The 23,026-nt window shown below is 43.8% G+C and overlaps 2 protein-coding genes across 11 annotated transcripts in view; one reads left to right on the forward strand and one right to left on the reverse strand.

Annotated features, from left to right (window-relative positions):
• PPP1R1A (protein phosphatase 1 regulatory inhibitor subunit 1A) overlaps nt 1–12,654 on the forward strand; it is a 112,123-nt gene extending 99,469 nt beyond the window's left edge. For 2 of the 7 annotated variants that reach the window (XR_009621810.2, XR_015732384.1), the window contains exons 7-9: nt 1,073–2,499; nt 11,561–11,744; nt 11,903–12,654. Coding sequence is in view for 1 of the 7 variants with exons in the window: in XM_034419301.3 (XP_034275192.2) it covers nt 1,073–1,076 (4 nt within the window). In the remaining 6 variants the exon portion in view is untranslated. Of the gene's footprint in view, nt 1–1,072; nt 3,407–11,560; nt 11,745–11,902 lie in introns of those variants that run through there. The other 5 variants (XM_034419302.3, XM_034419301.3, XR_009621811.2 and 2 more) reach the window with 4 other exon arrangements.
• The window catches only part of PDE1B (phosphodiesterase 1B), a 156,237-nt gene continuing 140,050 nt past the window's right edge, over nt 6,840–23,026 (reverse strand). For all 4 annotated transcript variants that reach the window (XM_034419295.3, XM_034419298.3, XM_034419297.3 and 1 more), the window contains 9 exons: nt 22,514–22,614; nt 21,721–21,846; nt 19,060–19,161; nt 17,260–17,380; nt 16,740–16,821; nt 16,382–16,499; nt 11,988–12,124; nt 10,778–10,897; nt 6,840–10,570 (listed from right to left, as the gene is read on the reverse strand). In XM_034419295.3, the coding sequence (XP_034275186.1) occupies nt 10,800–10,897; nt 11,988–12,124; nt 16,382–16,499; nt 16,740–16,821; nt 17,260–17,380; nt 19,060–19,161; nt 21,721–21,846; nt 22,514–22,614 (885 nt within the window). In that variant the 3' untranslated portion in view covers nt 6,840–10,570; nt 10,778–10,799. The remainder of the gene's footprint in view (nt 10,571–10,777; nt 10,898–11,987; nt 12,125–16,381; nt 16,500–16,739; nt 16,822–17,259; nt 17,381–19,059; nt 19,162–21,720; nt 21,847–22,513; nt 22,615–23,026) is intronic.

Raw genomic sequence — 23,026 nt, forward strand, 5'->3', positions numbered from 1 at the left:
ACTCTACCAAGATAAGTTCTTGATAGGTTTTCAGATGCCAAGTTGCAAAAACTGTCCCAGCCACTGAATCATTCCAAAATTGTGACTCGGTGGGCAGTGAATTGAATTAAAACAATCCTGGCTCTTGATAACAATTATTATTATCTCCTACTTGTTACTTCTCAGCTAGCACCACAGATAACCAGGGCTTGGATGCAGTGCAGGAAACCAATACCCGCAAGCTTGGAAAGAATAAAATCCTGAGTGTGCTATGTGTCAGCCAGCAAAAGATGCATCACTTTCCTTTGGGGAACCACCCATGAGTATGATAGTGAATTCTCCTTTCAGCTTGGATTAGCTCAGCTGCAATCAAACCAGAGAACGATTACACTGTGCTGCCATGCTCATAAATTAGACTAATCCAAACTGAAAGTTGCTTATTTCTCAGATGGAGTAGGGTTTAGAAAAGCAGGCTTCATAGGAGGCCTGGGCCTTCATGGGGCCCTTCCAACCTGATACGCAGCCTAAAGCCACATACATCTCCTAAAACTCTCCCAAAATCCTTGGGAGCAGCAATAAAGCTGGCTCGAAGATGTCCCTGAAACTCAGGGCAACCCTCTGATCTCTTGGGGGAGAGGAAGAAGAGACATAGTCTTACTGGGTACACCTAGTCAGTGGATTCCTCTCCACTGGAGGAAGGGGATCGATTCCTCCCTCTAGGCAGCAATTACAGTACAGTTGGCTATTGAGAGGGGGTCAGTGGAGAGGGTGGGCCACAGGGAGAAGAGTTTCTTCCCCGTATCTGTTTGTTGGAGCAGTAGGAGCTTCTTCTATTGTCTGTCCATCCATCCATCCTTTCTGTTTCACATTCAACTAATGGGGGAACAGATTCTATGCAAGCCAAAGGAGACTTTGTTCATACCTTTTGGTCAGCCCAAGGAACAAGGAGAAGTCTTATCTAAAAACATGGCTTGGTTTGGAATGTGGCATCCTGAAAATGCCCCCTCCCTTTTCAGTAAATCCCCATGGTTTTGTTGCAAAGAGTGTGTCTGTAACTTTTTCTCTCTCTCTCGTTTTTTATATTTTCCTTTAGGTGATTCTCTGCTGGAGGCACAGAGTTACAGCTGGACACAGGGCTCATGCATACCTGAGGAATATCACACAGCTCTCTCCCTTCCTTCCTTCCTTCCTTCCTTCCTTCCTTCCTTCCTTCCTTCCTTCCTTCCTTCCTTCTTTTTAAATGATTATGGGTTTTTTAAAAAAAGATTTCAATGACTAGGTCATATATTTGTAATGGTTCCATCTTATTTTTTTAAAGTGAAAAAACCCAAAACACTTTTTCACTGTTTTGAGTTTTGTGGCCAGACAATAGTAGGGATTTAGCCTAGAGCACTAGGCAGATTTTGATCAGAGATGGAAAAGCCTCTGCATTTGGCCCTGAGTGGCGGCCTAGATCTCCCAAGCAACAGATGTGAGGCTGATAAAGGCCTTCAGGAAATTCTCTACCTGGTTGGATTATGACCCCTATCACTCCGAGCCACACTGGACGGAGGTAATGAAATTGGTAATCTAGCATATGTGAAGGCAGACAAGATGGGAAGGTGATCTTAAGCCTAGAGCTGGACTACTATAGACTCCAAGGGTGAGGCCCTGACTGAATTTCCTGCTGTGCATTCCCCTGCCTCCAGCCTACTCTGTGTATGTGTGAAAAAAGAACCAGGAATTCTACCTCCTGATGGGCCACTCTTTGTGTTGTTCCGTAGACAATCATTAGAAGTTTCTCCTTGCCAACATGATATAGTATGGCTCAAACGCCAATTCATCTTTTCTCTCCTCTGCTGTTGAATAGAACTAGGAGAATTTTCTGTAATATTTTACTCCTTTGGCCAGTTTTTCTGTCCAAAGCTATCGCCCTCCAAAGTTGCTTGAGATTTCACCTCCCCAGGTTTGCAGTCTATGTGGCCAAAAATCTGATCCGAGGAAGATTTCTCTAGGTCTTGTTTTCTACACTGTATGATATTTTGATAGCTGTCTATTGTTTTCTGAACCTTGTATTGCTTTCTACTCTAGCATAGCTTTTATGTATGCTGGGGCCTCTTATAGCTCCCTCCGAGCATGCATCACAAGGCAGCAAAAATGCATACAGCAGATTTAGGGTGATAAACAAGATGGACTGCATGCACCAGGCCTGTGTGCAGCTGTGCTTCACACCACAAAAGCAACACTTTTCATCTAGTCGGGTGAAAAGACAATGTGATTCTTGTCATGGCACTGTGCCTCACCTCAAAGCCTCCTCTGGCCACTCCAATAGCTGGAAGATGAGTAGAAGAGTCTGGGAGCTTCTGCATGTGTGTGTCATGTGGGCAGAATGCACTTGTGACTCCTGGAACTGTTAGTAAAGCGATGGGAAGCAAAAGATTTGGAGATGGGACACGTTGCTTCGGGATGCATGGTGTAAACCTTCATCGAAAAGAGCCAAGCCCACCTTGGAAGCTCTGCATGGCTCCAGTATACTCACAGGTGGGCCATACAGTTACCAACCTGGACCTGAATAAGAGAATTTTCTCTTCTGGTGTTGTGGGGCAGGGCCCCTTTAGCTGCCTTCAAGCCCATCTCTTGGTTCCAGTTCTATTCTGCTGAATCCTGCCTCATTAGGTAAGGAAAACTGGGCAGCTCTGGTCCTTTCTGACACCTCTCAATTCCCCTTCTAGTGGAGGTACACCAACAGTACCATCCAGCAGTGCCTTCCGAGAACAAACCAGCATTTCTGCTGTCACACCTACAGGCCTCTGTTGCACGTGTGTGCAAAACCTCCAAGAGTTGCCATGCAAGTATTACAAGATCATGAGTACTGGGATACAATTTTTTTTTTTTTTTAACGATAAGGTGTGTTTGCAATAGCTGCCCATTTTCCCCTTCTCGTTTTAGATGTATTACCAGTGTTTTAAACTTTTAAAAGTGAAAAACTAGCAGCCCTTCTAATGATGTTGAACTACAGTTTGCAGCCTTCTCTTCCCCTTGGATGGTGCTGGTGGCCAGGCTGCTAGAGATCGTAGTTTGACAGCATCCGAAGGGCTACATAATCCATTCAAATACAAAATACATTCAAGGCTGCCATGTCTTAATAAGGGAACTAGTTGAACATAGCCTAGATGAGTAGAAGACTACACATAGTTGGGCAGTGAAGTTTGGGGAGGGGGGCTTTCCTTATATTATTGTTTGCAACATAATCCCACCCAACATGATGAGGTGGCTGCAATCGAGAACCGTGTGAAAGTTCAGAGCAAACTGCCTGCTTGGGAGTGTCCTAAGTCCTACATTGCTGTATCCCTGAGTTGGTTTTACGTACCTGGACTACAATGCTGGACTCTGCATCCTCACTCCCCCACCTGTGAATCCTGCTTCTTTATTAAATGGGTCATCTTTGCTTGCTTTGTGAGTCCTTAATCACTGGATTTGCCAATCTGTTTTGCGTAGTGTTTAAACCCACATGGATGCAGCATCATTCGGCATCAACATTCAGAATTCCGTTGATAACCCTTTTCTCTTGACTTACAAGACTGGTCCTTGGTCCCAAATATTGATACTACTGATTCTGCCCTGATTACAAAGGAAGTTAAATCTTTCTGTGAGCAGAAAATTCCTTACAAAGAGCACAAACTTCTAAGAGGAAGCTCACACTAAACTCAGGCTGCAAGAATTGAAAAACATATAACAAAAAGCATTTGAAAGCTCCATCTGAGGGAATCTGCCTATTGATCACGGCCTAGAGTTGCCTGCTCGTGATATACCCAACTTTATACCCAACTATTGGAAATACAAATTTCCCTATTGCCATCTTGAAGCTTAACAAGTGCATATAGCAGCTATCTCCTGGATGATTTCAAAAGTTGTTTAGCATTCCCTACTGATTTGCTTATACAACTCCTAAATTCATCTGAGGCTGTAATCCTACGTATACTTTCCTATGAGAGAAATCTACATATTCAGTCCATTTTCAGTTGCTTCCTGAAAAACATATATAGGATTCGTCTATGAAAGCCATAAGGGCAGGGCCGGGTGTGGTATTCTGGATCCTGGAACAGGAAGAGGATGAGAAGACTTCACTTTCTAATATAATTAATACAGCCCTCTCCTTTACCCTCAAACAAAACAGGACAATCTCACCCAATGGCTTCAAGAAAGATTTAAACCTGGGTAATCACAATTGCAGTTCACATATTTCTGAGCTTTCAATTTACAGCTTTGGTTATGATGAATGGGACAGATGGAACTTGTAGTGTCTGGAGGGTCAAGGATACCGACAGTCTTATCCAAAAGAGCCTTGTAATTTTGTAGAGGTGGTATTAAAAATGCGTGATCCATTCTCAGAAAAATTACAGGTAATCCTCGTTTAGCAACAATTAAGACCAGCAGCACTATGTAAGAACAATTGGAATGGCTTACCTCTGGAAGTTGTGAGTGCTTCATCACTGGAGGTTTTCAAGAAGAGACTGGACAGCCATTTGATATAGGGCAGTGATGGCGAACCTATAGCATGCGTAACAGAAGTGGCCCCAGAGCCATGTCTCCAGGCATGCCAGCCGTTGCCCATTGCTCTTCCGGGTTCCGGTGCACACACAGGAGCACCGGAAACCGGAAGACCAGGTGACCGGCACAAACGCCAGAAACCGAAAGCTCAGCTTCCCGGTGTGCGCATGTACACTGGGGAACTGCTCTTCCGGTTTCCGGCGCTCCTGCGTGTGCACGCCAGGGAGCTGCTCTTCTGGCTTCCGGCACTCCCGTTTCGGCACTCGGTGCCAAAAAGGTTCACTAACACTGATATAGGGTCTCCTGTTTGAGCAGGACTAGAAGACTTCCAAGGTCTTTTCCAACTCAGTTATGCTATATTCTATCATTAAGCAAAGCTGTCACTAAGTGGAAAATCAAGACACCAGAACTACTTTCTTTATCCCCATTCCCCACCCTTTATAATGCTCAATCTGGTACAGTGCCTGGATAGCCAATGCAATTATTGCCTATAACTGATCAACTAGTTTCACACCTTTATCTTTTGTTTGCCTCCTAACAATTTCACTGCAACTTCCCTTGAGAATTAGAGAATAATTTCCAAGAAGGGATTTAATGTTTCTATTTACATTCATTCCAGAGCAAAGGATTACAAGAGAGTAAGCAGGCACAGAATGGTGAACACACAATGAAACCAATGCTGTGGTGCTAACAGCTCCCAGCATATTTCACAAACAATTCAGTTTATTTCGGATTGGATGCCTGCCTGCTCTCTTGTAATCCCTTCCTCTCTAATCTCTCTATTCTGCAAAGAGGGGGAGAAAAAACACAAGTGATTTCTGTAGGTAATCTTGACATGTTTATTTTCCCCCCTCTCTCTCACGAAGAAAGATTGGAGAAGAAAGGATTACATGAGAGTAAGCAGGCACACAATAGGGAACACACTGGGCTACTTGCACAGCATGCCTTGATGGATTGTGTCTATGAAGGGAGAAGTGGCATGATGGACTACAGTGAAGCATCAGTTTCCCAGAAAAGAGGGGGCACATTCCAAGGAAGGGAGACGAGACAATATAGCCTGGATCTGGATTGGAAACAGAAGAAATTTAGCAAGAGCCACTCCCTAGAATTTCTAAGGGTACATTCATTAGAACTATAGTAATATAGGTTTAGTCTGGCAAGCTTCTGGTTGTGTGGTGTAAGCACATAAAGAAGTGAAGTTTGATTGGATGGTTCTATGCCATTCTTGGGTTGGGCCTGATATGCTCACTAGTGTCGCCATATTCCTTTCAATATTTATTCCCCATTATATGCCTGACTACATTTTTGAAATCCTTTACTGTCCAGTCAGTTCACTTTGCAAGGGAGAAAAAAAAAAGAAAATTCCATCTTTTATCAATGTCAAATTTTGTGGAAGGTTTTGCTCAGTGTACTACTTTATTGCTTATTCCCTGCTCATTTTGCATTGCCTTGGCAGTTCTGTTTTCAAAGCCTGTTGCATAGCATACAATACAGTGGTGAAATCCAAATTTTTTTACTACCAGTTCTGTGGGTGTGGCTTGGTGAGTGTGGTGTGGTGTGGCTTGGTGGGAGTGGCAGGGGAAAGATACTGCAAAATCTCCATTCCCTCCCCACTCCAGGAGAAGGATACTGCAAAATCCCCATTCCCTCCCCACTCCTGGGGAAGGATATTACAAAATCTCCATTCCCACCCCACTCTGGGGCCAGCCAGAGGTGGTATTTGCCGGTTCTCCGAACTAGTCAAAATTTCCACTACCAGTTCTCCAGAACCTGCTGGATTTCATCCTTTATAACAATATCACAGTAATATTGGCAACTTTTGTTATTAAGAATGAAATCCAGCAGGTTCTGGAGAACCGGTAGTGGAAATTGTAGTGGAAATCTTATTTCAGCAATTGACCTAAGGATCCTGACTTTGCTGCTTCACATCAAATTAGCATATTAATTAGTATTATAAACCCTCTTTTCACCTGCATATCTACTCCAGAAAACTGGTTAATGTCTCTCTTAATCTCTACAATTATATGAAATTATTAAATGTCTGTGGCAACTCAGATACTTTCCCACTAAATTCCTAAATGTCTGAATCGAATTCTATGCTCAAGCACATTTTTAAAAACACTTAAGAGAAACTATGTATATAAATGAGAATCCTTGTGCAGATTTTTAAGCAAAAATTAGAAAATGAGTGTAGCTGTTCAAACATGCATGAGCATTTGCATAAGAGCTAAAATATTGTATTGACAAGAGCTTTTTTTTTTTTTTTAAAGAGTTGATCCCACCTCCCTTTTCTATGAAATTTCTGATAAACAAACCAGGAGTCAAAATGCTTGTTTGATTTTCCCCCTCCTTTTATTTTATTTTGCTGTTTATTTGTTTCTTCTTTTTAAAGTTGCTTTTACATGCGCATAATTTGGAATTCTGCATTGGAATATGGAGCTGTGTTATAATAAGAATCTGACTTCAAGAAACAGAACGACAACCAAAAAAAAAGTTACTGCATGGTAGAAAAAATTATGTCCGAGGTACAAATACATACAGAGTTCCAAGGACCAAAATGTTTTTGACAAAGAGATATTTACAAAGTTGTGGGATTGAGGGAAGAGGACAAGGAAGATGGAAATGCAAACAGGAAGTTTTGCCCGAGTTGAACACTTGGAGAACTAGCCAAATCAGGAAAAGATAGCTCCAGTCCACTATGATCCTTGTTCAACCATGTTGGTCTCCAGGAAAACATTCAGAATGTTAGATTAGGTGGCATAGCCGAAGAAGAAATATAGGGCAAATTTTCAGCTACATCTCCATTTCAAAAGAAGAATCTACTTGGATGAAAGGCGGGAGAGGGGGAACTGAGGCCTGATTCTATTAGTTGCGTTGTTGGCCTAACTGCAGAGTCAGGGAGAGTGACATTCATTGTGAAGAAATGGACACAATATCCATTCCCATCACAGTCACTGTAAGGATACTCTACTTTTACTTCTGTATACTGTACTTAAATGGTGGCTTTCCCTGTTATTCAGCCATCTCTGTACAGAACTTCCTCTGGAGCTTATCCAAATATGCTATCCCCACCCTGAGGCTAATCTGAAAAAATAAAACCCGCTTATCCTACCTTCTCCTTTCTTCTTGCAGTACCTGAACTAGGCAGCCAAATGCAAGAAGATAACTTTATCCTGCTGGCTTGATGCTCTGAGCTCCGTAGCTAAAGAAAAGTAAAGAGACCAATGGCAATGTTGGCCCAACCAATTGATTTTTCATAGAGGATCACCAATTTGCCTTTTTTTACACTGTTCATAATGAAAAAGCCAACATTTGGCATGGACCATCTAAAATCAACCTTTGCGTTCAGTAAAAGCATCTGAGACAACACACCTAGAACTAACCTCTTGTGCGTGCACTTAGCACCCAATCATACCAATCCTGTTCTCCCCCGTTAAGATAAACATCCCTGCACATAGAATACATTCCCCTAGTATCCTAGTTTTTTTTAAAAAAATGGATTAAGAGTGATTTGAAGAGATTTTGTGAATTCCTCAGGGTCCCCTTGAGCTGCTCTGTACGTCTCTTCGTGAACTTATATGTCTTAGCTCTCCCTAAGATTTCTCACAGTTGCCCTGTTTAATTGTGCCCTAAGACACGCAGGTGTACTTGGAACATGGACTAACCAAATTCCTGCTACAGATCAGCCAATGTTGGAGTGTCACACAATTGCTTTGATGCCCAATTGGCCTGTCAAATGACAGTCTTCCAAGCCATTTCTCAAGTTGTGGCAGTTTCTTGGCACCTATTACTGCACCCCCAATGCCCTTATCCTGACCGTAGCATTTCTTTGCTGTGTACACTTGCAGTTGTGTAGTATTATATTGGCAGCTCAGACTATTGTAATTTAGCAAACAGAAGTATAAGCGAATGAGTGTGCGCCCAAAATGGGAATTAGCCAAACTCGCTCTTCAATAGTAATGTAATAAATGTGTCTCAATCTTGTAGAAGAACTTCAAAGAAGTTTCTGCTATGAGTCTGACAATGTTCCAGAGTCCTAGAGCCACAATTTATCTAATATGGATCCTCAACAAGTCAAAACCATGCTTCTGTTCTAATTTGCTGCTAAATGTGAAAGAGGTGCCAGGGCTTAAATAGCAGCCAATCATTACATCTGGAAGTCATATCTTCACATTTCAGATCTATGGAATGATCTGCAGCTTGAGAGAAAGACCATCTGCCCTTGGTGACAAGTATGATGTTATTATTTAGCTGAGCCCTAACATTACCCTGTGCTCCTGATTCAGGTTAAATAAACCCTGGTCTTTTGTTCTCTTCTGCTGGTGGGATGCCCTTCTCAGAACTCCCTTTGTCTGCAGGAGATGTCTCTTTTTTTATCTTGATCACAACTATGAAGAGTAACATCCATGTTAGCAGGACACCACAAGGGAGACCTTCAGAGTGCTAGTGACCAGATGACTGCTAAGGAATATAAATCCTTCCACTCTCCACCGTTCCGTCAGAACCGAAGAAGTTTCTGGGATGAGAAGTGAAACGTCTTCAAGAAAAAAACCAAGAAAATTCAGTTGCCTTTTAAAAAAGCACCTTTGGGGCAACCATAACCTGGATGGCTGAGAGTCTCCATAGACACAAGAGAGATAGGGTTTCTGTTGAAGGAGCATCTAAACCCACAATCACAGTGGGGGAAAAAAACAGATGCTGAAATCCTGATGCACACAGATCAGAGTGATGTCTCTCTCAAAGGACGCACTACTAGCCCAGTGGTCCCCAACTGAGTGCCTTCTAAATGAGTTGGACTACAATTCACTTCATTCCCCAGCCAGCCTCCTCTCTCTCCCACCCACCTCTCCCTCGCCATCCCTGTCAATTCTAGATGGCCATGCCGAATAAAAATGGGCAAAAGTTGTAGAGCAACCCATTTGGAGAGCACCAGGTTGGGGAAGGCTGAACTGAAATACTGTGAACTTTCTGCTTGTCAGGTCCTAACAGTTGTGAACTCTCTTGCTGGCCCAAAGCATCCTGGCCTCCATACTGCAAATTCCCAATAGTAGGGATTGAGTCTATGAAGGGGAGAAGGAAACGCGACTGAGTTTCAAGACCAGGACTGAAGAGCAGCTGCTTCGAAAGAGAGATTACCTTCATTTGCTTATCTCTCTGAAATGCTGGAGTGACTGGTTGGGACAGGGCAACATTTAATGATGGAGGACAGCAGGTGAGGTTCAGCATTTGGTCACAGTATATAAGCTGTTGCCTGAAAGGAGGGACAGGTAATGCATTTCAGATCTGAGTCGCTCTGAGTTAATGCCACAGCATTTGAAAATTGGATGTCTTCAAAACCGGGATGGGGTGGGGTGGGGGGGCAGCACAGGAATGACCTTTACCCATGCAAGAGGCTGGCTGACAGAGAGACAGCAGGATGTTGTCCTATGGGGAGAATTTCATTAGGAGTGGAGGATTGCTGGGATCCAGACACTTGAAGCCTACTCCAGAGGCCATCATGCAGGGATGAGAGTCCCCACTCTCAGACGCATACATGCCTGCCATGCTCAGTTTAAAAAAAAAAAAAAAACCTCCTCATACTCTTCACCTAAGTACAACCACCGCCATTCTTGGTTTAAAAAGGGAGGGCAGAAAGTGGTGACAGTTGCCTTGGCAGTCGCTTGGCTGGTTTGGCAGTGAAAAGCCTTACCTGGGCTGTTGGGCGTGAAAGGGGATTGTTTGGGTGACCAGTCCCAGCGTTACCCGTGGCCTTTTTGCCCACTTTCACTCAGGGATGGGTGGAAGTTATACGGGGGGGGGGGGGAGGGGGGAGGGGAGGGAGGGAAGGTCTCAGTCTTTCATTCTCTCTGCAACTCAGGGATGGGGCAGGCAGTGTGTACTGTGTGATGTCGACATCGTTGACTCGGTAACACTTGCATTTATCAGTATTAATATTATTACTAGTAGTATTGATGGTCGCATTCATGTCACACCCTTCTCGAGCTGGGGAGGGGCTCCCTCCCTGTGCGGATGGTGCTGAGTCGATGGTATCGAAGACTTTGGAGTAAACTGTGTTGAAAACCTGCCAATTAAAAATAGAAACAGAATTAAAGGTGGACCTGGAGAGAGGGAGAGAGAGAGAGAGAGAAATCAAGGAAATCAAAAAATCAAGGAGAAGGAACTCTGAATGGGAATAAGAGTCAGAGACTCAATATATGTTCTTCCTGATTCCCTGATTTTCAGCTGAGAATATCAGCACTCTAGTAAGTAAGAGCTGGGAAGCCCTTACCTTGCTCCTCCCATACGCAGCGCTATTCCACATTGCCGTTCTGATTGTGCCGGTTTTCAGGTGTGCTGGCCTCCTCCTCGCAAGGTGAGAGCTCATCAATAGATGTTTGGTTGGTGATTCCTAGACCGAGAGGGGATCAATCAGAAGCAGAGCATCACAGGTTAGAGAGATCTATGTCTACCTACAGATTTAGATGCAGTTCAACGTGGCCCTAGATCTAGATCTACCTACCCACACAGCTGAGGAAGCTTCTTGGATGAGCAGTAAAATGTATTCAAAGAAAAACAAAGTAAGTCCGGTTGCCTCTTTAAAAAGCACCTTTGGGACAACCATGACCTGGGTGGTTGAGAGTCTCCATAGAAATCTACCTACTCATAGTTCTAGATCTATCTGCACATAGATCTAGAGCTATCTACCCTTAGATCCTGCTCTAGATCTATCTATCTATCCATTGATCGAGAGAGATCTGGATAGACCCTGGGTCAGAGAAACCCCCTGGAAGATCAGGTGGCACTGAAGAGGCTGGCAAAGAGACACTGCCAGCCTCTTTATAAGAATTTATAAGAAAGCCAGCCACAGAAAAGGTTCCCAAGGAAAAAGGCATTCATTTTGCAATCATATACAACACTTGGGTGAGATGAGGGAGAAGACTGGAGGTTATAGTGGATCAGTGATGGTACCAAATGGACTATCCTATCTTTAGGGTTAGATTAGGATCACTGATATTCATTTTCAAACAATGTTTAATTGTTAGTGCTAATTGTCTTGTATTTTCTGCTTCAGACCAGAGAGAAACTGCCAATGATTTTTCAGGGATTTGAGGGGATTTGAGGGCTGCCACACAAACACCACCCCAATGGGAAGGCAGGAAGCTCTATGCCTTCTGCTTTAATACACAGAAGAGCATGGCAGGAAGAAGAGCTTGGAAGTCTCTCTCTTCTGGAATGGAACTTTAAAGTCTCATCTTGTAAGAATTTTTTTTTTAATTTAATTGAAAAAAAAAATATGTGAAGGAACAGGCAGCCTATACATATGGGATATGTGTAGACATCAACATGTCAGAAACCAAGGCTAATCACCATGTTGACATCTAAAAATTATCCTTTTCTTTCTTTTTCTCAACAGCTTAAGGAAGGGACAGAAAGCCTTTAAGGGGACCTGAATGGGAGAATTTCTCCAAAGCTCCCTCACTCCATCAGCATTCCCATACCACTGGCAGCTCGTTCCTTCCATTTCTGCTTGTTCTCTTGGATGTACTTGCTCCAGGTGGAACGGAAGCTTTTGATGTCAGCGTTGATGTCCCCCAGCTCAGCATGTTCGTCTACAGAAGTCTGACGCCAGGTGGAACTGTGGGCAGTGGGATACAGTCAGAACATGTACATCCCCTGAGTGGTCAATGAAGGCAGCAAGGAGCAACTGTGAACATTTCCTCTTCTCTCTTCCCTGGGCTGGCTCCTCTTGAGCTCTTCCACTTCATGCCTTGTCATCACTACATCTCTCTCTCTTACATCTCTCTAGCAATGTACTGCCTGGTTACATACTTTTCTAAAGTATGCGTTTGGAGGCCCATTCTCCCCTTAAAACACCTGTTTTCCATGCATGAAACATTTTTTGATGGGCAGTAGAGATGTAGAATCTGACATCCATCCAGCCCTAAATACAAGAACTTCCATTCCTCATTTGACCATGTTTCCTCAGTAAATTCAGTGACGATGACCGTATACGATATGTCTCTATATCTATTGCACTTCCGTTATTTTACATTAAAAATTCCATTTGGAACTGTATCTTTGACGGGCTTTCAAAAAGTCACATTTTCAAACAAAGTGACAGGAGATTCCTTTGCTCTTTTAAAGAAAAAAAGTCCAATAAGAAAACCGTTTATCTTAATTCAGTAGCATCATCTGACCTTAACAACAGGGTGGGAGGAATATATTCTTTGCCTGGGAAACATGCACTGAATCAGGGGTCTCCAACCTAGGCAACTTTAAGTCTGGAGACTTCAACTCTCAGGATTCCCCAGCCAGCAAAGCTGGCTGTGGAATTCTGGGAGTTGAAGTCCTCCAGACTTAAAATTGCCAAGGTTGGAGATCCCTGTACTGAATCTTTCTTCGTTGGTCTTCACTGAACAGGTCAGGACTGTACAAGGCAGTACAACAACCTCAACTGCTTGTTGTGGTCCTACAAGGGATATTTATACAAAACCTGATATGGCTGCCAGCTAGGCCACTTGGCACTGGCATTCTGGGAAACTGTGATTTCCATCTGATCTCACAGGCTGCTTGCAATCTCTTTGGCCCTCATCTTTTGCCCTGATCAACAGGCAGCGTACATGAGGAAAACAGTCCTCAAGGCCCTGGACTCACCATCAGAGAGCAAACCTCAAAGGCATTTTCCCACAGGATTCCTTACTGCCATTCAGTATTGACCCTGGGCAATGCTGTACACTCTACTTTTCACCGAGAGATGCATTGCATCATCCATACAAATATATTTATTAAATTTACTATATATGCTCCTTCTCAAGCCCAGGAAACCAGGAGCCAAGGTGGTTCAAGTGAATTCAGGTTAATTGCATGCTAAAAGTAAAGGTTCCCCTCACACATATATGCTAGTCGTTCCTAACTCTAGGGGGCGGTACTCATCTCCGTTTCAAAGCCAAAGAGCCAGCACTGTCCAAAGATGTCTCCGTGGTCATGTGGCCGGCATGACTAAACACCAAAGGTGCATGGAACGCTGTTACCTTCCCAACAAAGGTGGTCCCTATTTTTCTACTTGCATTTTTTAAGTGCTTTCGGATTGCTAGGTTGGCAGAAGCTGGGACAAGTAACGGGAGCTCACCCCATTACATGGCACTAGGGTTTCAAACCGTTCAACTGCCGACCTTTCAATCGACAAGCTCAGCATCTTAGTCACTGAGCCACTGCATCCCTAATTATATGCTAGCACTCTATAAAAATCTAACAGTCAAAGCAAATTGGCAGTAGATAAAAGTCAATGGAATTCAAGGTAAGCTGGACTTAGATCCATTGTGGTTGTAAAGGGACTCAAGACTGATGACGTGCTTGACCTCTCCCTCGGGCTCAGCCTAGTCATCTCCTACACTTCCCATCTCATTATCGAGTGAGTCTCATCTGTCAAACCTGGGGCAATCAAGATCATTACTACAGGTTTTGCCTTCCCCTGCAGGGAGAGAATTTTTTTGCAGCGGTCCACCATCAGTGGTACACACCAAAGGTCACACCTGCTAAGAAGCTGTTAACAAGAGATGTAAAAACCCCAAATGCCAGGTTTTGGAGAGCTGCTGCCACTAGTCAGTAAACAATTCCAAGCTAGACAGACAATCCACCTTAAAAATGGCACTTTCTTATATCCAGTCAGGAATATAGGGGCAAATATGCTTAAGCGTTCCCTGGCTTCTTTCCTCCACCTGATGTGGCACAGCCTGACAATCGAAAAATGCACAGAAGCAAAGTCTGGCCACTGTAGCTGAACCAGTTCCAAATAGGCAGAATGGGACAACTCTCTGCAGCCAACTCACCACAGGACAACGTGCTGTGGGACGATTCCACATGGGATAACTCAATGCAATAAAAGTTATCCGCCACTGTTTCTTCAACATTATTTCCATGGACCAAAATGGAAGTCATGTAGAAAAAACTGTGGCGGAAAACATTTATTGCATTGAGTTATCCCGCTTGGATTGTCCCGTGGCGGGTTGGCCATGCTGGGTTGGCCATGGTGAGTTGACTGCAGCAAATTATCTTAGACCGCCAGATAGGTAGGGAAGTGGGTGGCTGCGAAGGACCCATGCCTTCTCCAGTCCATTTAGAGAGGAAGGAGTGTATGACTTTATACCATCAAATTGTATTATTACAATGGCTGATCACAGTCAGCCAGATGTTCAGGCTCGATTTGGCATTTTTATCCAACTATCGAATCCTTCCCAAGGACCTGGGAGAGGCTGTGGTTGTTTTATAAAATCAAATGTGCCGTTGCAGAATGTGAGCTGTTCCAAGTACAGCTGCCTTTCGCAATTGATTTATTATGCAATTGACATATTATGGCTTGTCATTATTATGGCTTGTCACCCAGTCAGCCAGATGTCTAGGCTGGATTTGGCATTTTTAATCCACCTATCGAATCCTTTCCAAGGTTATTGTTATTATTTTCTGCTTCTTTTCAGACACCGGAAGAAGGGGCTTGCAAAAGACCGTGCATGGCTGTCTGCAGGCAGGGTCAGCTCCCAACTGGAGGATGAAGCTATCCTTCCTGCTGGAGGAGATGTAAGAAAATACTGACTCTGACAGCTAGGCTGAGGCAGAGGAGTTTATTTAGGTATTTATTTGATGAACATCACAATATACCAGACAGTATAATACAAACAATATCGTGTTCAAAGGCTAGACCAGTCAGAATGCCATCAGGGACCCAGAGAAAACAGTTTCTGTTAAGAGACAGTAACATTTTTTCCCCCAGAATTGTGAACAAGATTGAAAAGCAATCTTCCACCTGCTGATCTACATTAGGGAGGTCAGATCAGAGAGTTGGAATGTTGGAGAAGCAGGACAAAATCCTAGGAAGAACTCATGCCACAAAGCAGTGTTTCTCATCATCGGCAACTTCAAGATGTGTGGACTTCAACTCCCAGAATTCCCCAGGCAGCCATGCCGGCTGAGGAATTCTGGGAGTTGAAGTCCACACATCTTGAGGTTGCCGATGTTGAGAAACGCTGCAATAAAGAATGCCGAACAGGTTCACTCCATCCCCTATAGCTCCACCTCCTGGTCTTCCACAATTCCCCATCCCCACCAGTACCGTATTTTTCGGACTATAAGACACTCCGGACTATAAGATGCACCTAGCTTTTGGGGAGGAAAACAAGAAAAAAAATCTGCTTCTACCTCCCAGCAATTTTCCTTCTTGCAGCAAACAGCCTGGTCAGTTTCAGCACAGCCTGATTTAGCACGAGCAGCTGATTGGCGGTTGGATCTGCCTCCTGGAATACCACCAATGAGCTGTTACAGGCTGCGGGGACCGCCACTGCCCATTGCCACCGTCGCCATCCATCGCCGCTGCTGTCTATTGCTGCCTCTGTGTGCCCCGTTTTTGGCCTCCACACATCCCGTTTTCGCCTCCACGCGCCCCATTTTTGGCCTCCACGTGTCCCATTTTCAATCCGTTCCAGGTGCTGGGAATCGGCGGTGGTGGCGATCCCCGCCGCCTGGAATGGGCTGAAAACAGGGTGCATGGAGGCCAAAAATGGGGCGCATGGAGGCAGTGATAGGCGGTAGCGGCAATGGGCGGCAACTGTAGCAATGGGAGGTGGTGATCCCCGCAGCCTGGAGCAGCTGATCGGCGGTATTCCGGGAGGCCGATCCAACCACCAATCAGCTGCTCATGCTAAATCAAGCTGAGGTGAAGTTCACAAGGCTGTTTGCTGTTTGTTGCAAGGAGACAAATTGCTGGGAGGCAGAGACCAAAGGGTGAGTGCCGTCGGGTGGGTGGGGCTTCGGCAACATTCACTGTATAAGACGCAGAGACATTTCCACCCACTTGGGGGGGAGTGCGTCTTATACACCAAAAAATACGGTAAATACAAACCTGCTCTGCTGGCTGGACAATTTGTTCTTGGAACCTTCTTCCACTAATGGGATGATCATTTTCTCTGCTACGTCTGTCAGAACTTGGAAAGTGGGTTCCACAATAAAGTCAATGAAACCTGTGGAAGGAAAAGAGTGTTAGGGATAAGCCCATGGGCTTCTCTGCTTTCTTCTGAAAGATTATACACAGAGTGCAATGAGGACAGTTCGCTTTGCTGTCCCTGTGGCAGGAGAAAATAAACCAACCGAGTGGAGGATACATGAGCATCTCTACTACATTGAGGGAGGAAAGGAAGAGGCGGTCAAGGAGAGCTCCACCGTGGCATACAGTCTGGGTTGTTGTTTCCTTTACCACTCACCAATCTGTGACTGGGCCACCAGGGTGGATGTGCGATCACATAATGGGGAGAAGGGCAATCCCAGCTCAGCTTCCTTGTCTCCCTATAAAAAACAAGGCAGATAAGAACCAAGTCTTGTAGTGTGATGGCTGAGGTGACACAGCATATGTAACCTGAACAATTATATTCATGGAAGGTGTTAAACTTGGCTAATTTTAATTTAATTTGACGGTCCTGTGGCGCAGAAGTCATGCAATCCAGCCTCGGGAGTGCTTCACAATTCAGTGTATGATATAAACCCAGAAAATAGGCTAATTGGCTAAACAGGTATAACATGCAGTGCAAACTCAGCCACGGTTCATGCATGGAATATAATCTTTCAATGAAAACGCTATAGATTCGGTGCAACCTGACAACCGTGGCTTTGTTTCAAAAAGCAAATGTCTGTGACTATCAGAAAGGCAAACATGATTTCAGCAGTCCTATCTGGCATCCAAGCCCCAACATTATAACCCCCTCCAAGGGAGAATCCCAGGCATACCTGGCGGAAGAACTCTTCCATGAGAGCTTTGGTCCATTTGCAGTGCACCGGCCATTGTTTGGTGGGGTGGCTGATATCAGCTGCATGCAGCAACAAGGAGAGGGCTTTTGATTTGTCGATCCTGGGGAAGCAGCAGTACAAGAATAGCAAGTATGGGGTCAGATCTTGCCCCTGGCATAATGTACCTGCAAAGGCACCAGTGTCCCAATTGGGACAGGCAGCCTCCTGTTTGCTATGCTAGGCTCCCACTTTTGCTGCTGTATAGAATTTAGCAAGTATCAACCCCCATCCCATCAAGAAGCAGGATTACCACTACTGTGTACATCCTTATCCCAGAGACTACTTTTCCACTGGTGTTTTATAGCTGATTTTTAAAAATCCAGCTATATTTCTTAGGCAACAGGAGAAACTTCTGCCACTTCTTACTTCATGCTCCACACATATATGTGAAGACCTTGACTTTTCCCCATGCCCTCTGCGCATGCCAGAAGCAGCCAGGAAGGAACCTGGGCAACCTCAAAGAACTGTTGACTATTATTCAGACAACTGTTTCCAGATGCAGCTCAGAAAGTCCTGTCCTACCCATTGTTTCATCTATAATTCTATCTATCTATCTATCTATCTATCTATCTATCTATCTATCTATCTATCTATCTATCTACCTATCATCTATCTATCTATCTATCTATCTATCTATCTATCTATCTATCTATCTCTATCCATCCATCCATCTCTCTGTCTCCCCCCCTCCCTCTCTCTGTATGTATGAGTGTGAGTGTGTGTGTGTGTGTGTGTGTGTATGTGTGTGTATCAGTGGTGGGTTGCTCCCGGTTCTGTCCGGTTCTTTAGAACCGGTAGTAAAAGCAGCAGGAGGCTCCGCCCACCCGCCTGGATGTCATAATTGACAATCTGCGCATACCGAACCGGTAGCAATGATCCCGTTGTGAACCGGTAGTAAAGGTAAGTAGAACCCACCCCTGGTGTGTACACATATAATCTATTGGTATATATTGATCTATATATATATCTAGTTTATAGTATAGTATGTGTATATATGTATATGTGTGTGTGTGTGTGTGTGTGTGTGTGTGTGTGTGTGTGTATATATATATATATATATGTCTTCTTAAGTTTTCGCGGGTGTGCATATGCAAAAAATTAAAATTTCGGGTGTTTTCCCACGTCATTGTAAATAAGTTGGTTAAAATGTTTAAAATTCTGGTTAAAATCCCAGCTTAAAATCTTCTAAAAATCCTTACAGAGCACTCTGCAAGGTCCTTTAAAACCTCAGCTAAAATCCTACCAGTGACTTTAAAAGTTTTTCTTATAGCAACATTTCGACAGGCTCACAACCCTGTCATCTTCAGGCTCTTGTTTCATCATTTATATATATATCTGTTTCATCTAGTTATCTATCTATCTATCTATCTATCTATCTATCTATCTATCTATCTATCATGTATCTCTCTCATCTCTCAATCTATCTCTCTCAACCTCCCTCTCTCTCTCTCTCCCTCTCTCCCTCCCTCCCTCCCCCCTTCTCTCTCATCATCTATCTCTGTAAAGGAAGCATTATCCACCCTCACCCTGAATTGACTTAGTTGTCAGCATCATCACTAGAAAACTCCCTGAGGTTAGCTAAAGAGCTTTCTAATGTCTGCAGGTTTAATATGTATCTGCCAACTTTCAGTGCTTTTTATGCTTTCAAATCCATTTTTTTCTATTACATATCCAGAGGTCATTATAGCATTTTTTAAAAATACATGCATGTGCACACACAGCCCTCCTTCTGCCATTTACCGTTCCAGCTGCTGCAGGGAAGTTTTCATGGACTTGACTTGCTGGAAGTGACAGGACATGTCTGTAGCCAGAACCATTTCAATCACCAGTGACCGGAGCTCCCTGCACCCCATGAAATAAAGAAACACAGCCACCATCAAAGACATTCTTCCTTATGTGTTTCAACTTCCCACACAAATACATTCTGCATATAAACCCGGTGGAATGTGGGGGGGATCTATCCATTCAGTTCAGTGGTGGGTTGCTCCCAGTGCGGCCCGGTTCGGCCGAGCCAGTAGCAGTGACGCTATTACGTCTTCAAACGGTTCTCTTTCTTTGGGAGCTGGGCCCTCCCGCCTGCCCCCACATTATTCCGACCTTATATTTCTTCTTTTTTCGCTCAACTGAGAAGTGCGGCAGAGTGGATTGCCGCATCTCAGCTGGACAGATTCGCAACACGCTTGCGCAAAGTGCGCGACCGAAGAGGCGATCATGCACGAAGCGCGCGCACAAAGAGAACCAGTAGTAAAGCCAGTTAGAACCCACCCCTGATTCAGTTACTATGAGTGATCACATTTGAGTTGAAACTCTGCAATCCCAGAAGAAAAATTCTGCACCAAGATGACACAAATATCAAAAACGTTTGAACATCAAATAACATTGTTACCATGTTTAGCTTTTGATATTGTGTTTGATAATGACAGTCATGTCTTTAACCTTTTTTCCTAGGGGGGCTGGAAAGATTCAAATTCCATTAGAGACACACAAACGCTTTCTGTCTGTCTATTCAGTGTATTCCCAAAGATAATATATCTCCACATTGACTGCTTTGCTGCAGGAAGTCTTTGGAAATCCTATCTTCCCAGCAAGTCTTCCGCAGTTGTAATACGTTTATCAGAAGGAGTCTGCCAACTTTAATTTCATTTTTTTTTCTGCCTAGGGATGGATTTAATAAGTAATCATCTTTGCGGTTGAGCAGTGGAGTTTAAAAATAATTCAGTAGAATTTAAAAGCTTAATTTCACCATGCCCCTAGAATCAAACAAATAACACACACAAATATATGCATCCCGGAAAATTCTAATTCGAAAATCTGTATAAATTCCAATGCAAAGTTCACCAAAATGAGTGTACTAAATGTACATGAGAGAGGATATTTGTGCTCTGTTTCCTGCCTTCCGTCCTCTTCTCCTCCCCCACAAATCTTATATTTCATCAAATCTAAAGATTTATTGCTCAAGCAACCAAAAAGTGGATTCTCAAACATGATAAGAGGAAAGGGGAGCTGACTTCAAGAAAATTAGACAACTTATCATAATCATTATTTACCAAGCCTCATGGGCCCTCTCAGCTAGGCTGAGGGAATATTGTAACAACAGACATGGGCCTAAAATGAGAACATCTGGTTTGTAAATTGTCTTGAATCTGGAAATAGTTTCAAACCTGGGTGTCAGGCAGAAGTATAGAGTGCAGGCTGAAGCTGTCAATCAAACCAAGTGAGAGGTGCTGGCATGGTAATGAAGCTCTCGTTCAACCTCTCAAGGATGAAAAGAGGTATGAAAAGTAGGAGAGCCACAGAGCAAGTCTTGCAAACAACTTTAGGATGAATGCTGGTAGAACCCAGAGCCCTTGTCATCACTGCTTATTAGTCATTGCAAGACTCCCTGAGCCAGAGGTGGGTTTCAGCAGATCTAACCAGTTCTGGAGAACCAATAGCGGAAATTTTGAGTAGTTCGGAGAACCGGTAAATACCACCTCTGACTGGCCCCGCCCCCATCTATTCTCTGCCTCCCGAGTCCCAGCTGATCGGAAGGAAATGGGGATTTTGCAGTAACCTTCCCCTGGAGCGGGGAGGGAATGGAGATTTTATAGTATCCTTCCCCTGCCATGCCCACCAAGCCACGCCCACAGAACCAGTAGTAAAAAAAATTGAATCCCACCACTGCCCTGAGCAGCTATGTGTGTACAGAAATGCACGCACAATCCCATTAGGAAGTTCTCTGCATCATGCAAGAGGACAATTTGCTACCTTTTGCTAGTAGGCCAGTTACGAAAACCAAGGATCAGAAGTCCTACCCTCATACCACAAAATGTCTGAACAACAACTGAGAACTTCTAAAGTTTAGAATCTAAACACTACAAACGCACTGCTTAGAAAGGTTTGGTACGTTTGAGTCATTTTAGCTTCAAAATGTCTAAAAACATAATGCCTAAAGAAAAATATTAAAATTATTTCTGCTGCCATCTAAGCAACCCCTGCTATGTACAAGTCGCTGGTTCTGAGATGCTGGGATCAATTTCCTTCGATCATCTTTGGAAATGTAAGAGAAGACATGACACCCCAAACTGGAGATATCCCAAAATGAATGGATATCAGATGGAACTGATTAAAGGCAATTAGAAGGAGTCCCACCTAGGAGCAGTTAACGTGATTATAAACCCAAGCCCGCTTAACTAGAGGAAGAAGCTCAACTTAATTGTTGCCCTTTCTCACAACTATGTATAAACACACAGCATTTTGCAGGAAGAGGGCATCGTGTTCCAGTTAACCGCAAAGTTGACCGTAAATTGGTTGATTTCTGCCCTACTCCACCCTACAAGGCCTGGAAGCATTTCAGTGAAAGCATGACCCCGTTTTCCCTGGTAGCATGGTTCAGTCGAGAAAGGGAGGATGAGGACTCACACAAATTCATCCTTGGCCAGGTTAACAAGTACGTTCATCTCTTCATCCTGCATCATGCGGAAGACGGCGCTGATGTGATGGTTCTCCAGAACTGACCGGTCATTATACAAAATGGCTGTATCTGACCTGAAAAAAAGGAAGGAAACCATAAAGCAAACACAATGTCAAGGACAGGAATGAACGATCTTGGGTTTGTTGTTTTTTTGAGGAACTTTTCAACATTTTGGTTAACTCCAAATACAGGCAGTCCCCGACTTATGACTACCATTGAGCCCCGTATTTCTGTTGTTAAGCGAAACGTTTGTTAAGTGACTTTAAGATTTTTCTTGCCACAGTTGTTGAGGAAATCACTGAAATTGTTACGTTAGTAGCCTGGTTGTTAAGTGATTCTGGCTTCCCCATTGACTTTGCATGTCAGAAGGTCGCAAAAGCTGATCATGTGACCCCGGGACACTGCAACGGTCATAAATATGAACCGGTTGCCAAGCATCTCAAATTTTGATCACATAACCATAGGGATACTGCAACGGTCATAAGTGTGAAAAATGGTCATAACGAGTCACTTTTTTCAATCCCATTGTAACTTGGAATTGTCACTAAATGAACTGTTGTAAGTCAAGGACTACCTATACACAATGGCTTACACCGGTTTATCTTTATTGCATGGCAAAAAGAGGCACAGTTGACTTACTATTTGTTATTGTACGTTCCAAAAGTCTTCCAGAACTCTTCTTTCCTCTAAAACAACAGTGTAAGTTTAACAATGGAACGTTCATACAACCTCTTTACTTACTTGGTCTGGATGTGGAAGCTGTTAGTGGTACCCGTGTGCTCATAGTCATGGATTGCAGCTGCAAAGATAATGGCCAGGGCCTCAATCTCTGTCAGGCAGTGCTGCAGAGGAAGAAGAAGCAGGAGAGATGATCAGCATCTTTGGGAGTGAAAGGGTGATGTCTGGGAATAACCCCAGAACTTTGCCACCATAAATGGAGGACAAGTTCTACACTTGAGGGTCATCCCTATGACCAAAACTTCCTGATTCCATAACCTTTCTACATCAGTTGCTGTCCTATCTGTGGAATAAATTTTGACTTAAAACCTACTTTCCTGGAAATGGACACTATAACAATTGCATTTCATATGGCAAGAGGAGAAGCAGCAACAAGGCACAGATAGATACCCATCTTACTGTCCTTGGGTGCACATGTGTGGCTGAGTACGTGCAAAATAAGATATACAGATATAAACATAAATTTGCTCCCACATAGGACATGTTCCATTTCTCATCTTAGATGAGATGACGGCA

The sequence above is a fragment of the Pantherophis guttatus genome, chromosome 2, assembly GCF_059756535.1.
Source record: "Pantherophis guttatus breed Tessera chromosome 2, ASM5975653v1, whole genome shotgun sequence".
NCBI lineage: Eukaryota > Metazoa > Chordata > Lepidosauria > Squamata > Colubridae > Pantherophis > Pantherophis guttatus.